This window comes from Amblyomma maculatum, chromosome 9 (assembly GCF_055883805.1).
Source record: "Amblyomma maculatum isolate TAMU_Amacu chromosome 9, ASM5588380v1, whole genome shotgun sequence".
NCBI classification, from domain to species: Eukaryota; Metazoa; Arthropoda; class Arachnida; order Ixodida; family Ixodidae; genus Amblyomma; species Amblyomma maculatum.
In genome coordinates, this window is record NC_139352.1 from 84,161,782 (window position 1) to 84,179,017 (window position 17,236).

At 46.7% G+C, this 17,236-nt stretch overlaps 1 protein-coding gene across 1 annotated transcript in view; it reads right to left on the reverse strand.

Moving 5' to 3' along the window:
• Positions 1-8,750: 8,750 nt before the first annotated feature.
• Positions 8,751-17,236, reverse strand: part of LOC146179646 (carbohydrate sulfotransferase 5-like) — a 24,855-nt gene continuing 16,369 nt past the window's right edge. Inside the window, exons 3-4 of the mRNA XM_084579299.1 lie at positions 14,135-14,389; positions 8,751-12,879 (exon numbers count right to left, since the gene is read on the reverse strand). Coding sequence (XP_084435425.1) covers positions 12,610-12,879; positions 14,135-14,389 — 525 coding nt within the window. The 3' untranslated portion in view covers positions 8,751-12,609. The remainder of the gene's footprint in view (positions 12,880-14,134; positions 14,390-17,236) is intronic.

Below are 17,236 nucleotides of genomic sequence, written 5' to 3' on the forward strand. Positions count from 1 at the left end.
TTGCGGACAGCTCAACCCGCCGGTCAGAAATGGCTGGTAGATCGGGCTCTATGTGAAGCAAAAGCCCGTGGACTCCTGGACTAGTAGGGGACCACCCCGGAAGGCTTTTTTTATTAAATAAAGTTGTTTCCATCCATTCATCCATCCCCAGGTGGTCGAAAATATTCCGTAGCCCTCCACTGCGGCTCATCTTTCTCCCTTTCCACTTTACTCCCACCTTCATCCCTTCCCTTACGGCGCGGTTCAGGTGTCCACAGACACAAGTGTGACAGATAATGCGCCTTCCCTTCCTGTTAACTAATTATTATCAGCTGCACGCTCAGCTTTTCTCTTGGGAGGGGTGGCTGCTCCTAGCCCTACGGGGCGGGGACTGGTAGCTCACTGCTGTTTGCGGCGGGGGCCACTATGCCATGGCGAAAGAAAGCCTGTAATGGCTCATGATATCGTGAACAAAGTGTGTCCCACTTTTGCGGCGTTTTGTCTGGCCGAAGCGGGATACGTCCCTGCCATCTGCAATGCTACACTTGAACGCACGCTAAGGAACGCCACGCGACAGGAGCGATGGCGTACAGTCCAAACACTTGCCGGAGAAAGTGTGATACTGCGCCTTTCCTTTCCTGTAAACCAATTATAATTATATATATATAGCATGCAACGAATGCCGACAAGAGATTAACAATGGGAGGCAAATTATAGGATCGTTGGAGGCGAAAATTAAGGCGCCCGTGTGCTGTGCGATGTCAGTGCACGTTAAAGAACTCCAGGTGGTCGACGTTTCCGGAGCCCTCCACTACAGCGTCTCTCATAGCCTGAGTTGCTTTGGGACGTTAAACCCTACAAATTAAACCAAACCAAATTATAGGATAGGAAGGGTGGGCTTTCGCCATTTTTTTTAATCTGTTGTAGGCCGTCATTGCACCCCCTACCGTTTTTGTGGTGGACGACGGCTGTTGCAACGCGCGTCTTTCTCTCCCTCTTCTGTTTCTTCTCTGTCCGTACGAGGCAGTGGAGGTGGCTCACCTACAGAGCCAGTAGCAGGCCCTTGCATTTTCTTTTCCCTCTGCCTTCAGTCGGAACAACAACAACGTTGACGGCTGTGCGGCCTCTCCCCGCCAACATGTACAAAGAGGAGCAAATGGGCACCGCCTGGCGCGGGCGGAAGCCTTGGACTGCCATTATGGATGCAAACCAGGAGTTTTCTACGTGGACGTCTCTGGCCCGAACCCTAGGGGTTTATACACAGCCGCGGTCATCCACAAGCGCAAAACAGTAGACGGCCTTACGTTCTAGGCCCAGTCACCACCCACGCAGAAGAGGTTGCCATCGCCCTCGCAGCCTCTGACGTCTCCTCCAAATACATAATAACCGACTCGCGAGGGGCTTGTTGGAACGTCCAGCAAGGGTGGACTGCTCCCTTAGCTTACCGTATCTACCAAAATTGCAGTCGAGATCCGAATCCCGCGTAATCTCTCGTTTGGGCTCCAGGTCACCAAGGTCTCCAAGGGAATGAGGCAGCTGATGCCGCCGCTCGCGCGCTCTCTCTCCGGGCATTTCCCACGGGACCCGACGTGGACTAAGATTGTGATTTCAGCCCAGCTTACGAATTTAAAGAAATATGTGAACGTTACAGATCCACGCACCAAACTCTTCCCACCCCGTGCAAAGGGCTGGGGAAGGCTAACGAGTGGGTGCTCCTGCGCATGCTCACCAATACAATGATGTGCCTGGCTACTCTAAAACATTTTGATCCCCAATATGACGGGCTGTGCTCACCACAGTGTGTGGGCCTGCCAGAAAAGCCCATCTTTGCCCCCTATTCCCAACCTCCCCTGAGAGAACGGTGAGGCGACCCTGTCCGGCTGCTGCACCCTAGAGGCCCAAAAGGTCTTAACGCAGCGCACCTGGGCTGCGGCAAACGCCAATGGAGTGCCAGTCTAGGAATCCCACCTAGTCTATATACCTTTCTGTACATATAATAAATGTTTTTACCACCACCGCCCCAGACTGCAGTGCACGGAGGGTGGCTGTTCCTGGTCCTGATGAGGCTGGGATAGGTAGGTCATAGCCGCTTGAGTTGGGTGCTAGCGTGCCACCGAATGTTGTCTGTTGTAGGCTGTCATTGCACCCGTCACCGCTTCGATGGTGGACAACGGTTGTTGCGGCGTGCGTCTTTCTCTCTCTCCTCTTTTTTTTCTTTTAAGGCGAAAGTCTTTAATGGTTCATGCTAGAACACTGTAGTTCATGCTGTCGTGGAGAAAGTGTGTCCCGTTTTTGCGGCGTTCTGATTGGCCGAGACAGGATGTATCGCTGTCATCTGCAATGCCACACTTGAATGCGGATTAAGGAACCCTACGCGACAGGAGCGATGGCCTCCTAGGTACCCTATGGCCCCCAAGCAGCACCTCCACCGGCGTGTAGAGTTTTGGCAGGCGTCTTTATTTTCTTTTTTTTTTGTTCCTTCGATTAGAGCATAACAATTTCAGACTTAAGCGGAGAGCAGGACAGTCCTCTGGCAAGAACGTATTCTTCTACCGTCTCCGCTGCTATCTGAAGTCTATGCGAGATATCGGCATTGGAGCCCCTACTCGTCCAAATAGTGATATCAGCATATATGCTATGTTGGATCCCCTCTATTTATTTGTCTTAGGAGAGGGGAGAGTTTCCTCAGAGTGAAGTTGAACAACGTGGGGTAGACAAAATATCCTTGTGGCGTTCCTCTATCTCCCATCGACAAGGATTCGCACTTGAGATCTAAGAATTTGATGGTAGTCTGTTTTGCCGAAAGGAAGTGCTTAACGTACCTGAAGCATTTCACTCCTACGTTAGAATCATTCAGACCCTCGAGTACTGCCCTGTGTTCCACATTATCGGAAGCCTTCATGAGGTCCAGCCCGAGAATCGCTCTTGTGCCGGTCTGTTCTCCCTTATCTAGGTCGCTGTGCTTCGACTGAAGCATGACATCCTGTGTGATGAGACCCCGGCCTGTATCCAATCATTTTGTCTGGCCGCCCCTCTCTTTCCATGTATCTAGAGTGTCTTTTCTGCACTACCTTCTCCATGAGCTTCCCCAAGCAGGAAGTGAGGGAGATTGATAATATAATATTCAAGTCCAGAGGTGTGCCTGGTCTTGGAGTAAGGACTAGGTTGGAGTGCTTCCATTCCTTTGGTATTTGCCCCGTTTCCGAAATCGTGTTGATTATCTCAGTCAGATACGTGATCGAACTGTTTTCATTATTCTTATGTGCAGTATTGGTTATTCCATCCGGACCCGGGGCTGAACGCTTCTTTAGCTCGACCAAGACCGCTCTTGCCTCTGCCTCTTCGATGCGTTCGTCCAGTTTCGCATTGGGTATGCCCGAAAATTCCGGGAGGAACATGCCCAGTTCTTGGTTGATGTATACCTTTCTAATGTGATCCAGTAGTTTCTCGTTTGAGCCCTCAAAATTGTGCTTAGAAGCAATCTAAGTTTCCGTAGTCTGTTGCTTAGAACGACTAGGATCATTAGGTAAGATCGCCCAGGTTCTCGAGAGACCCATATTCGACCCTAACTCGTCGCACAGGTCCATCCATCCCTGTTCTCAGAGCCGGGCCGCATGTTTTTCAGTCAACGTATTTTTCCTGGCCAGTTCTCTGCGTAGGTGCCGATTCCATCTCTGTTTCTTTAGCTCGTCTTCCAGCCCTTTCTTCCGACGTATCATATTAAATAATTGCTTCTCCATTTCGGGAGGGTTTCCCGACGTCTTAGCTTCTTGAGTAGCTTCCTTAAGATGCGAGTGGCGTTTCTGCGTCCAGTAATTCAGATTGGCCCATCCGTTTCTGTCTTCGGTAATCCTGAGCTCACTAAATTTGTTCCAGTCCATTAGTTTGGCTTTACCCGATGGCTTTCAGATTTTCAGTCCAATGATACCTCTATGATTAGGTGATCACTTCCTAAAGTAATGCCGGTGTTGTTCCAGCGAGTATCATGGCAGCAGTGCGTGAGAGTAAGGTGCGGCAGAGTCTTTACATACACTGTTACCCATCCTGGTGGGGCAGCAAGGGTCCGTGAGCAGATACAACCCACTGGCTAGGATGCCATCTAAAAGTGTTTCTTTCAGCATCCCGCGAGTCATACCCCCATCCTTGACGCCGAGCCTTAAAGTCCCCCACAATAACCAACCTGTCTCTCCTAGCTGTTTTGACCGCCTTCCGGAAGAATGGAGTAAAGTCAACCTTGCTCTGCCTCGGTGGACTATATACACTTTAAGGATGAAGAGATTTTCTCTATTCTCGTTACCCGAGTGCAGTTTCAATGCTCCCATTTATTGGGTGCGGAGTATCTGCCGTGTTGTGTTCCACCAGTGTGGCAACCCTAGAAACTCGCTCATTTTCGCTACAATGTCCTTTGTACCCTCTAAACCTGATATTATCCGAGTTTGTTTCCTGGAGTGCTATGGCTTTTGGGGGAGCTGCGCGTGACCCCAGTAGCTATTGCAGTATCCCTCTCTTTTGTCCATGGCCCCTGCAATTCCATTGTCAAATTATACAGCTGTTTTTCGTTTTCGAACGGTCACGGGCCTTTCTGTTTGGAAGAGTGCGGTCTAGAACTTAGACCTGAGTACGTTCGTCTAAGCCTAGCTGTCTGCACGATCCCTTCTATTATGTTTTGTCTCTCTTCCAACTTGGACAATCGGTCATCTATTGTATTCAGTATATTCACGGTTCTTTCGACTATACACTGGATAGCGTTTATTCTACCCGAGCGTTAGCATCCATTTACTTCACTTTCCCTTTCAATGATCCTACGCTTGGCAGGTCGGCAGCCCTGCTCTTCGTTCTCCTCATTGCCTATCTGGGTGTCAACTAGCTCCCTCTCTTGAGTCTCCATGGCTTGAAGCCTTCTAAGTCCCTTTCGAAGTTCTGCATTTTCTTGCTCTATACGCTCCAGCTTTTTTAACCAGTTCAACATTTTCTTTGAGAACTTTTTCCAATTTCTTTTCGATGGAATCATTAATTTTATCCTGGGATAGCCCCCTCCTCGAGCTCACCTTTTGCTTCGCAGCTTCCAGGTTCCAGGGGTTGTTGGGGTCTCTCATGGACGATCTCTGTTCTTGTGCCGCCGGTGTCGTAGCCCGCAGACTCTCTCCAGCACCTCTGGGCCCGTCAGCCCTGTCTCCTGGTGCGGGAATATTCAGCCGTACCTTGGAGCTGCTTCTCCCGCGCGCAGACTTGGACCTGTCCCTGGAGCCAGAACGTCAACTACTAGTTGGGTCTTTAAGTCCCTCAAGCTTGTTGCGAAGGGAGAAGTGTCCAACTGCAGATGCCTCTTCCTCTTCTCGAAGCTTTTGCTCCCATCTCTTCTTGATGACTTTATGTGGTGTCCTGTAAATCATGCTGCAGCTCTTGTCCCCCAAGGGATGCTGCTTCTGACATAGCGCACATCTCTGGACGCGCAGTGTGGTCTTCACAGAGATCCGTTACTCTGCATCTTCTACACCTGTGCGTCTCCGGATCTGGACATACGCCTGCCCGGTGCCCAAAGTTTCCACATTTAAAGCTCATTTATTACTTCTTGAAAATCACGCATTTGATGGGTGTTGCTTTAAACATGATAGTCCATGCTACTCTTTCTTCCTTGAAGCAGAGTAGTATGGTCCCGGTATTGACTCCGTCTCCGCACATCCATTAACTCCGGGTCTCCTAAAGTGTAAAACATTCTTTTGATTTTGACGTCCGGTATTCTTGGGTGAATTCCAAGGATTACTCCTCTTCCAGAAGTTTCCGAGTTCGCCACATACGCGTATGCTTGGCATTCTCCTCCCTCACACTTGAGTTTCGTGATTGCAGCGTATTTTATTTCTCTGCTTTCATCGTCCCTCGACACCATCAGTGTCTGATTCTTCGTGTTCGCCGAGATTTGGTCACCTTTCATCTCGTCTACCGTAATATTCGTCGCTAAAGCGGTGACATCCGTCAAATCCTAATGTCCGAATCCTTTGATCGTGTGAGTGATACCCCTTGCAGGCCAATTACTACTTTGATCCAGCCTTCGGGTATCGGCGTTCTTATCTTGGCTATTGAGTTCCGTGCTTCTTTCATTGTCTCCCGGGATACCGCTCGTGCTTCTCTTCACTCAAGCTCTCGCGTGATAGCCTCTTTATCGTTCTCAGACACAAAATTTTTTCTAATCTTCATTCTCCACTCCCCCTGCGGGGAAGCATTTTCTTCCTCATTGTCAAGCATAAGGTCGGTTGCCTTCATCTCATCCAGAACCTCGCGCCCGGCAGCAGTCTCGGACGCTATCGGCGCCTCGTATCAGACTGCCACGTATGCCACGCCGCAGCTTAGCGTCCGATGCAAAAAAATCTAAATAAATTCTATAAGGAGGAGGATAAACATTTATTAAGTGATGAAGCCAGGCAGGCAAGAGCTTCCGCGCTGATAGGAGCCCTTGACCTCTGGCGACCTGGGATGCACGCTCGATGGTCCGTAGTTGCATTAAAGGGTCCGAGCTGAGCATAGCGGCCTCCCAATGCTCGCAGGTGGAGAGCTGCAGATCCCGCGGAGGAGGGTCTCGTGGGCATGTTCATAGTATGTGGTATAAGTTGGCCCTCTGGTGGAATGTTACAGTACGGGGTGTGTAATGCAGGGTATTCATGGGCGTAGGTGACTAGATTTGGAAAGGAATGCGTCTGTAATTGTCGCCAGGTGACCTCCTGTGCCTTTGCAAGAGATTTGTGTCCCGAGGGTGTAGGGTACATATTTGACGGAAGTGTAGTCTAATTTCTTGATAGGAAACCATACGGGCACTCGCCGGGTTGTCGCATCGCCCGGCTTACGAGTCCTCGGGCGAAATTGTGGGCAGCCCCATTACCCCGAAGGGAGGAATGTGCTGGTGTCCAGATTAGCTGTATTGAACGGTGAGTCCTTTGAGAGGCAAGCAGCAATTTTAGTGCCATAGGGGATATCCTGTCTTTGCCGTAATTTCTTATTGCGGTTTTCGAGTCGCTAATTAAATGAAGGGCTGAGGTTGAGCTTATCGCTATAGAGCGATCGCAGCCTCCTCCGCTTCCTCCGGGTCTTTGGTAATGATCGAACCGGCCGTGAGTTGTTGGCCCTGATAATTTAGTCACAATCATGAATGCATTATGGTCCGCGTGTTATAAAAACTCTGACCTTCACTGCCGAAATAAAGACTTCCGTCGAAAGCACTCATTTTCTGAAGTCCAACCAGCTCTTTCACCAACGATTACTACATTAGCTTCCACCGAAGCAAAGCGATTTCCCCGGAGTTCGTTTAGATGCGTCCGCTCCGCACGGCCGCCATCGGCGTTCTCTCTTGTTCACGTTCAAACATTTCAAATTTCCCGCGAACAACATTTAGGTCATCGCCACCGGAAATCGAGTACTACGTGACCCCATTTAGACGTCGCCATTACCACTCTCGGCTATTTCGACATCTGATTGACTTAATTGGCTCTAAAACCTAATAATTTCATATGCACCAAAATATTTCCCCAGAGAGCATTTTGGTCCTTTATGTTGTGGGAATTCAACACTCTCTCGCCCGCACGACGCGGCGAACAACCTCTCTCTCCTTTACGGGGACCCCTCACTGCAGCCTTCTTATAACTTGTGTCGTACGAGACAAGCAGATCAATCAAGGGGAAATGAGGGTGCTCGTTATAATACATGAAGGAAAGAAGCCAACAGTCGGCGAGGCCAAGGAAAGCGTTGGGGATGGTACTTTATGTCTTTTTTTTTTAATGTTTACTTGGATAATCACAGAAATTAGTAATGTAATCTGTTTAGGGGAAAGATAATTAGACACAAAGTAGTCGTGATGACAATTCTGGTGACACGAAAATGCCGACGTACCTACTTAATGCTTATGCACTCTGCCGCGGTGGCGCAGTGGTTAAGATGCCCGGACGGTCCGGATCTGCAGTTGCTGCCTGTACAAGTCGACATATTCGCCTACCACTTAAAATGCTTCGTTATCTATTTTGAACTGCTGTTCCTTCCAGAGATTGTTGATATTGCCTTTGTCTTCTGCACTGCACAGTACTAGCGACGAAATAGGAGCTCAAATGCGATGACTTGCGGATGATTGCGTTCATTAGACAGTATTCACTTGTGATCGCAATGCTGAAAGCTATCAGGAAGACCCGAATAGAGTCTCGTAGCTGTGCGTTGACTGGAATACAAGTTTAATTTTTCTAAAACAGTTGAGGTGAGGTTTAGAAGAAAGATCCTGAATTATACTCATATGTTTCAAGAATAGCTCGCTGAAAAAAGTATGCGAATATGAATATTCGGGTGCACATTTCACTCCTGATTTAAAGTCTCCCCGTCATATGCCGATTATGTCACTTTTAAAGCATGTAAAACGTTATATTTACTTTTCCTGTGGGCAAGAACATGTACATATGGTCATGCAGGGATATTTTGTACATGAGTTACATCAGGATCCGTCTACTGCTTGGAGATAAAGATGAGCTCGAGAGGGTTCAAACATTGCCGATCTCGTTTTGTATCGTGCATCGCGTACGAAAGAAGCACTCTACTGGAAATTGCTCGCAACGTATGCGCAGAATTATATTTCTTGTTGAAGCCTTCACATGATAGTTTTCCGCGATAGCTTATACAGCTCGTTCGGTCAAAACTACGTCGGCGTAATAATAATAATAATAATAATAATAATAATAATAATAATAATAATAATAATAATAATAATAATAATAATAATAATAATAATAATAATAGCTGTGATGGAAGTAGATAGACCCAGGATCCTTGCGTGCTTACAGTTCAGGCGAGGCCTAGGTCACTCGCCGTAGTTGCGTACCGCCGGAATCGGTAGGGTTGCTGGTAGGTGCAGAGTTCAGTACCTTGGAAAGAAGGTTCGCTGGGGTGCCGCTTTGGTCTTGGCTGCTGGTTCTCAGTGCTGACTCAGTACGGTCAAGCCCCGAGGAAAGACCAGAACCCGGCACTTTGGACATCCTTCTTTCTTCCTCTTTTTTCTATACTTCTACTGCTTCTTCTACTGCTTTGAAAAACGCCCGCAATATTTTTTTATTGATATCATCACAGTAGTAATCGGTACCGCGTGTCGGAAATAATTGGGGGCGCATAAAAATCGTATCTCGCTAATCTGTGGTTTCAGTGATTGATGATTGATTGCTATGTTAGGCGATGGCGAGTTAATAAAATTATTGTAATTAATTGATTGTTTGGTGAAATAAAGGAATGAAGAACATGGGAAAAAGAAGGTTCAAAGGAATCAACATGCTAAAAAGAAATGTCAGTGCTTAATGATGTTAATTAAGAATAGTCTGTCAATGATCAATTAATCGATTGCAAGAATTGAAAATAAAATAATTGGTAAAAGGCGGTTCAAAGGTGCCAAAATGCTCACAATAAAAAGCAAATGCTTGACAATTCTCACTAAATATAGTGCATGCCCAATTAATTAATGCACTTAAATTTCGAAAAAGAAATGTAAAATTCAAGAAAAGTGAAAATAAGGGAAAGCTACTGCTTGATGATGGTGAGAACAAAAACTTAAATGGTATAATTAATAATATAGTGAAATGAAATAATTAAAGACAGGAAAAAAAAACAAAGTTGAAAGGTGTCCAACTGCCTAAATTGGAGAAACAATGTTTGCCGATGTCAGATATTGCTGTACAAAAATAAGAAGTAAATAGACATGGAAACGGAAAAAGGAAAACATTGTCCGTGTGTGTTAAACGCTATAAGTGATACCCTTAACGGCGGAGTTTAAGTGTCCCCTTAATTTTTAATATCTGACTCTTCGTGTAAAACGTCAAAAGTATTTGGCAGTCTTTTTATGGATCCAGCCTTGTTGACCGTGATTATAAGGTTCGTTAAATAGCAGCGGGAACAAAACTCTTTAGGACGACGCTTTTTCTCAAACTACTGGCAAATGGAACAGGCTGCCGAGTGACGCCGTGAATAATAAATCAAATGATGCTTTCTTGCCGACATTGTAAATGTGTATGATAGTCGCTTTAGATTTCTTTTTTTATACCTTTTATTCCGCCTAGGAGCAGAGGTGGAATATTGTTATCTGCCTTATATACGTTTTCTTCTATCCCCTTCCCACTGTAATGTTTTGGCGCTGTGGATTTTTTTGTAAAATAAATACAGATGGGGCCCTCCCCAAACCAAATAACATTTCAAAATTCATAAGAATACGAATTCCTTCTGTCTCTTTTGGGGCGAGAAAGACAACTTAGACCATTGGATTTGGGTTTGCAACGTCCATAGGCCTTCCTCAGAGATCTTTTCTGATACCTGTAAAGAAGCTTGACATAATATGTTGAGGTTCAGCGATGGCCTAAGGCCATCTAATGGCGCGGCGTCGCCAAACTTCCACGGCCTGCGGCACGCTGGATAACCTGCCTCAATTCTATCTCATTTTCAGCAATGTTTTATCATGGCGGGCTATACTCAGCCTATCCCAGAATGCATTAGGACGTCTGTCCCGCTGTGATATATTCGCCTTTTTCGAGAAATGGCCTAATTACCTGTTTGCATACATAAACGACGCATAATCAAATCCTGGGTGCGGAGGCCGCGGAGGCCGCTTTTCGTTAGGGATGAAAAGCTCGGCGACCCCACTCCGTGAGAATTCGCGACTATTACGACAAACAAAACCACTCGGCTTCGTCGCAAAGAAAAGCTGCCATATCGATCTCTGGTTGATCCTCTTCCAGGTATCAATTATAGAAAATGGCGGTAGAACAGCAGCTACTAGTCCAACACACAGCGAACTAAAGGTACATAAAGAATATGTTTCAGAATACTCGGACCCGCTTGTGATAGAACTCAATGTAATCCGCGATGCTATGGGGGCCATAAATGAAATATATTTCATAACAGAAGAATATATTCTATACAGACTCCTTAGCCGCCATAAAACAGCTGAAGAAAGTGACAAAGACGCTTTGTGTAACCCAGGAAATCCACGCACTCAATAAAAAAACAAAGATAACGCATCCAGATACATTGGACACAAGACAATGCTGAGAACGCTGAGCAGAGAAAAGTTGACGACCTCACACACGAAGTTCCAAACACTAATGCGCTCCCCACCAAGCCCCCTTCTGATGCCCGCTCCGCGGTTCCCATCAAAGCATCCTCTTTAAGGAAAAGTACACGTGCCCTCATTCCCCCGTGTACATTCCCCCTCCCTCATAACTTAACGAGATTGGAGGAGGTCTCCCTTAGAAGGATAAGAGCTGGGGCGGCTCTTACCCCGTCGGTAAAATGCCGATGGGAATCTCAAGCAGACAATGGACCAACCACATGCCCGAAGTGTTCCACACCAGCTGCAGAAGTGGATGTTCGCCACCTGCTGTGGACTTGTGCAGAGACAAGGGCATCAAGGACACAGATCCTGCGCGAAGGGGGACTAACCACAACAAGGCCAGAAAAGAGCTTCTCTAAATAGCTCACCGACAACGATAAGAGCGGGAGCCTGCTCCGGTTCCTTACGGAAAATAATTTACATGAGTTTCTATAATATGCCTTATGGCAAGCTTGCGTAAAAAAAAAAAAAATGCCTGGGGGCGTGAAAAGAGCCGGCGGCGGCCGAAATTTCCTGAGTTCTCTATTACGCTGTTCCACATAGCGTGAGTGGCTTTAGAATGTTAAACCATATTAATCGATCGCAATTTCTTGTGGTTTATGTGTCCCTAAAATAATTCATCAGGTCAAAGGCCCCAATTCATTTACTAAGTCCACATTAATTCAGCTCAAACCAAGAAACTATCAAGGCCTATTTAATAAAGAAGATAAAGCTACCGAGGCCCACGGACAACGTGTCCGTTTCGCAAAGCGGAACTCCTGAGTTTGAATCTTAACATACACCATACAGGCGAAAATCCTAACGGCCCTAACTGGTTTAAGGAACAAATTTCAGTCCGTACTGGTTGGTTCCTAGTTGAATAATAACTGATCCCCAAAGGGAATTTAGGTGGGATCAGATGGAAATTTGTTCCTTAAACCTAAATACAAATTTCATTTAAGTTGAATTAATTTACACTCTTTACAAGAACCTCCAGGATATTTTCGATACAAATCAGAACATTCTTTGACCTGTTCTTGAATTTCAGAAATTCTTTGCGTCCATCAGGGTTTTTCACTCACGGCCACCAACGCTTACATCAACGGCAACGTCGCCGGTTTTTCTGGTCTACGTGCCCTTAAAATTATCGCGTGGAAGCTGGCGGTTATGTTTCGCGCCCTTGCTCCAACGTAATGAAACGCGGTCGGCCCTAAACTGGATAATAACAATTCTATATACTTCATCTCAGTTAAATATTTACGCAAGATGTGAAAAATACTTACAGGAACGCTACATGACGGAAAGCAGTATATAGGTAGTTGGCTTCGCTAAGCTGCGCTGCACTACCTTTTTACAATCCTTGGCTCAAGTTAAGCGAAAACCCTTGCATATGTGCCTCGATCACTTTTAGTACGTTCTCGCTCCCCTCTGCAAGTATACAGAGCTGTCCTCGTGGCGTTAAGTAGTCATTTTAAAATATTAACCTAATTTCAATCAATGGGCATGAGCTGGAACTAAACTTTTGCCCGAAAAGGTCAAAGTTCATAGCCCAATCTCTGGATCACTCGTCGGCATGCTTTGTTGACGCGTTCGGCGTCAAGCGGCTTGATCTTCCTCCTCCAGGCGTGCACTACGTCCGTCGAGTTCCTGGTCGTGGAGTAGGGATTAGGGCGCACATTAGCGTCCTTCTCCCAGGTGTGCGTCCTGATAAAGTCGCGCACGAACATTGTGTAGGGCAGACCAAGAGCATCATACAACTTCATGGCCGTGTTGAAGGGGTCCAGAGCCACGTCTTCGTAACGAACCTGCCATAAGCAAGAAATACATGGAAATTCCTTTATTCAATGCCACAAGTTTCAGGTTATTGCTCGTTTTAACGACGGAGAAGGAATAGCAGTGGCTGCAGTGAATTAAAGTGGGTGCGCTTACAATATACCGCAAATGCACGCCGTTAGCCCACCTGTATTGTATGCACGGTTGTTGTATACTATGGGAAGGCACGAGGGAAAACTATGTGGAAGTGTTTTAATCCATCTTCGTTTTGCTCAACTGATGGCAGTGATTGGAAGGAAACAAATGGATTCAGATTCACATGGTGCATTACTATACACTTTCACGCACGCATTTTGGGCTTTAGGAGGTAGTTCGTGCTCTATAGCCATGTGCGTTTAGATCGAGAAGTTAGTTTATGCATGACATTGTGTTTAAAATAGATGTTTTTACCCGCAGACTCTCGTACGCCCCTTCGCTCTAAAAAGAGCCGAGGACAATAAAAATTAGGAGGACCCTTGTGCTTCGCTTTAAGAGTAATCCTGATAGCGCGCGCACTCACAACACCACTTCTAATGCTCGTACCCCAGCATCCTGCTTTCGCTTCAACCACCTAGCTGCCTCACACTGAGCGTCCTTCTCCGTCTTTTCCATCTCAGTAACCGCCTTACAAATCGCCTGGAATTTGAGCACTGCCATCACGAGAAGACACATCTTCAAAGAAGCGGCCACCCCACTATTACAGGTGCCGCAAACAACCCCTTACCCCCCCCCCCCCCCCCCTTACTATTTCTCGCATATGGTCCAATGTTACAATGCCAGTCTACTTTGCCTAACTAGTTCTAGCCACAAGTGTCACTACACGTGCACACACTCAGCGAAAATACCAGAATAACACCACGCTGGCTTCATTCACTAATCATCAACCACTGCTCACTAATCAAGCAGTTAGTCAAACCAATCATACTATCAACGACGCCCAGTCAATCAGCCAACAATACATATATCACATACAGTCGATGAATTTCATTCATACCTCTCCTGGCATGTTTTTCGACTCGTCGATGAAATTATGCACAGTTCGCACTATAATGTGGTGGCGCCATCTATGTTGGCAGAGATGTATCAGGTCAGAGTTCCGGGGGACTTCTGCATCGTCGCCACTCAGGTGCTTTTTCCGGCTCAGCTTTCACGTGTCCTTGAAAGCTTCATCTCAAACCGGGGTACGGCAACAGTTTGTCGGTGCAACAAACCCAGTACGCTTCGCGTAAGACATCTGGGGACACCCACCTGTATCATGCGGTCAGGAAACTTTCGGCTCAGTCTGTCAAAAGCGTCCATGTCGCGCTCGATATCTGCGCACAGTGCGGCAGCGCTCGAGCAGTTTCTCTTGAAGCGGCACCAAAGACGCTGCTGGCGCGACACCCAGATGGCGCGGGGATCCCGTACCAGGTGAACCACGCTCAAAGCGCCCGCTATCTTGGGCGGCCTGTCGTGCAGAATATGTTCCACGTAGTCTAAGCCCATGCGGACCACTTTCATCACCTGGAACATATCGAACGTAATGAAAATTTAACTGAAGAGTTGACCTTTGGAAATACCATTCTTAATCTGGCAGATTAGCACTACAAACAAATTATCTAGTCAGTTTTTAGCATGAGTGGTAGAGACTGGAAGAAAACCATTTTCGACCATGTTCTGTGCGATGTCAGCGCACGTTAAAAATCCCCAGGCGGTCGAAATTACTCCGTTGCCCTCCACTACGGCTCCCCTTTCCCTCTTTCCACTTTCACTCCCACCTTCCTTCCTTCCTTCCTTCCTTCCTTCCTTCCTTCCTTCCTTCCTTCCTTCCTTCCTTCCTTCCTTCCTTCCTTCCTTCCTTCCTTCCTTCCTTCCTTCCCTTAAAGCACGGTTCAGGTGTGCACAGAAACAAGTGTGGCAGATAGAGCGCCTTTCCCTTCCTGTGAACCAATTATTATTATTATTATTATTATTATTATTATTATTATTATTATTATTATTATTATTATTATTATTATTATTATTATTATTATTATTATTATTATTATTATTATTATTATTACTAATATTATACAGCCTTCACTCGGGTGAAGTGGTGAAAAGGATAGAACGGCCGAAGTTAAGATGCAACCGTCTGAAGACGCGGTTTGGTAGTGACATTAGCACACAGCTCTTCCAAGCGTCCTACCTTCGCTACTGTCGCCGAATAAAACGGAAAGGTGGAGCTTAGAGAGTCGTTGAATCGGCAACGTCAAGCCTCTTTTAAATAAAGTACAGCGCACAACATGAAGGGTATTTTTACACTGACGCCAGTTTCATTGCATTTTTGTGACGAATTCGCCAGATTTCTCTTGCGCTGAGGTTTAATGGCTAAGTTACGAAGAAGACCTCGAAAAGCAGCCAAATTTGGAGTCAAACGAGAGCAGGTATGTTCTTTCGTACTGCTTTCAGACCTTTCATAGCGCCCTTTTCAAGAGTGTGGTATTAAGCGTTGACGATCCTTGAATTTTTGTACAAATGTGTGGGCTGGAATGCACTCGTCACCAGGAATAAGTTTGTGATTAGCGGAAGATGCGACATGCACTGACGCACGGCTTCACATTTCCACTATAATGAACTTTTGGAGTTGCTCCGCCTGCATCGTGTAGACAGAGGTGAGCTGAAAGAGAAGCGACAAAAAAAAAAAAATGGAAAAGGAGACGCGTCGCAACAGCCTTCGTTTGCTGCAGTGGCGAGTAAGACGATGGCGTTAAAGGCAGCTACCCCTGCTACTACAGCTACCTCCATCGCGATAAGCGGACGCTCCCGTTTCCCCATACCCGAGCAACTATAACTCGCCATCCCTACGATAGTTTAAAACCCCATGCTTGCGCCTCGTACTTTAGAGTAGGTAGCAAAGACACATTCCGTTACAAAACTCGGCAATATCACTAATTATCCCTGCTTAGACCATTACTGATAAACGATGCATACTGTTCATGAAGCAATGATATCGCATAACCCAGTGGTTCTTAGCGATGGGTGTGTCGGGACCTCTTGTGGAGCAGTGGAAGTGGGGGAGGACCCCTTAAGACCAAAGCAGTGGAGGCGGGATCCCTGTGCGGCGATCTTGTGCGCACTTTCAGGAACAGGTCGCGGAATCGGGAATTGGGTCCAGTGTAAGCTGAATTTCTGAAGAACGCGCACTTGATAAGCCACCGCGCCAGCGCCTTCAGATGACGTCGAAATGAGGCAAGGCGTCGGCGGTGGTATGCATGCATGAATTTATGCCTCTAGAAGTGATTTTCGTCTCATGTAATACCCCTTGAATGGGGACTTTGAGGATTCGATAAATACAAAAATAAACAAATAAAACAATATACTCCTCCAACCCTGTACTTCTCGCTCATCGGACACCCGGGGACGCTTTGCATTGCAGGACCACTCAGCAATGCTGCCAAAGAATGTTTCACTGCAGCGGCATCAAAAAACGCCGTAGACGCTTTCCCCCCTTTCTCTCGTTCTCGCTTTTCGTTTTCGCACTTTTGTGTTTCAGTCGCCTTGAGAAACATCTTTGAACGTCTGCGCTTTTAACCCTGCAAAATAGTGCCTAGTCAGGGCAGAGCTATTACGTGACTTTTATTAGTTTTTTTCTCTGTGGGAGTGGGTTTCGGGGACCGCGTACTTCCCCTTCCTACCCCCGCGCTTTGAGGAACACTGACAGTGTCTTGCATTTCTTTGACAGTGTATTTCTTTGGAAATATATTTTACCCCTGCAGAAGTGTAGGGTAGCCAACTGGGCATTGCCTGGTTAACCTCCCTTCCTTTCTATTTTATTTTCTCTCTCTCTGTCTCAATTTACCTTACAACGTATACTCTCCCCCTAGTTCGCAGTTTTGCTGTTAATCTTGAGACGAGTTCATGCGATCAGTTAATTGCTTGTTCACGCTCTGTTTTAGGTGTGGGCAAGCAGAATGCAAAGTGATTTTTCAAGGGGCTTGCGTACAAGGTGCAGTGCAGCTCCAGCGCTAAAAATCAATACAGCGCCCCGCCGGGGTGGTGCAGTGGTAAGACGCCCGACTACTGTGCCGGAGTACCCGGATTCCAACCCGACCTTGGCGACTGCGCTTCGATGGAGGCGAAACGAAGAGGCGTCCATGTGCTGTGCGATGTCAGCGCATGTTAAAGATCCCTAGGTGGTCGAAATTTATCCGTAGCCCTCCCTTACGGCTCCCCTTTCTGTCTTTCCACTTTAACTTCCACCTTCATCCCTTCCCTTTCGGCGCGGTTCAGGTGTCAACATAGCAAGTGTGACAGATACTGCGCCTTTCCCTTCCTGTGAACCAATTATTTATATTTTATTTTATGACTTTGTAACAAAGCGCATGGGAC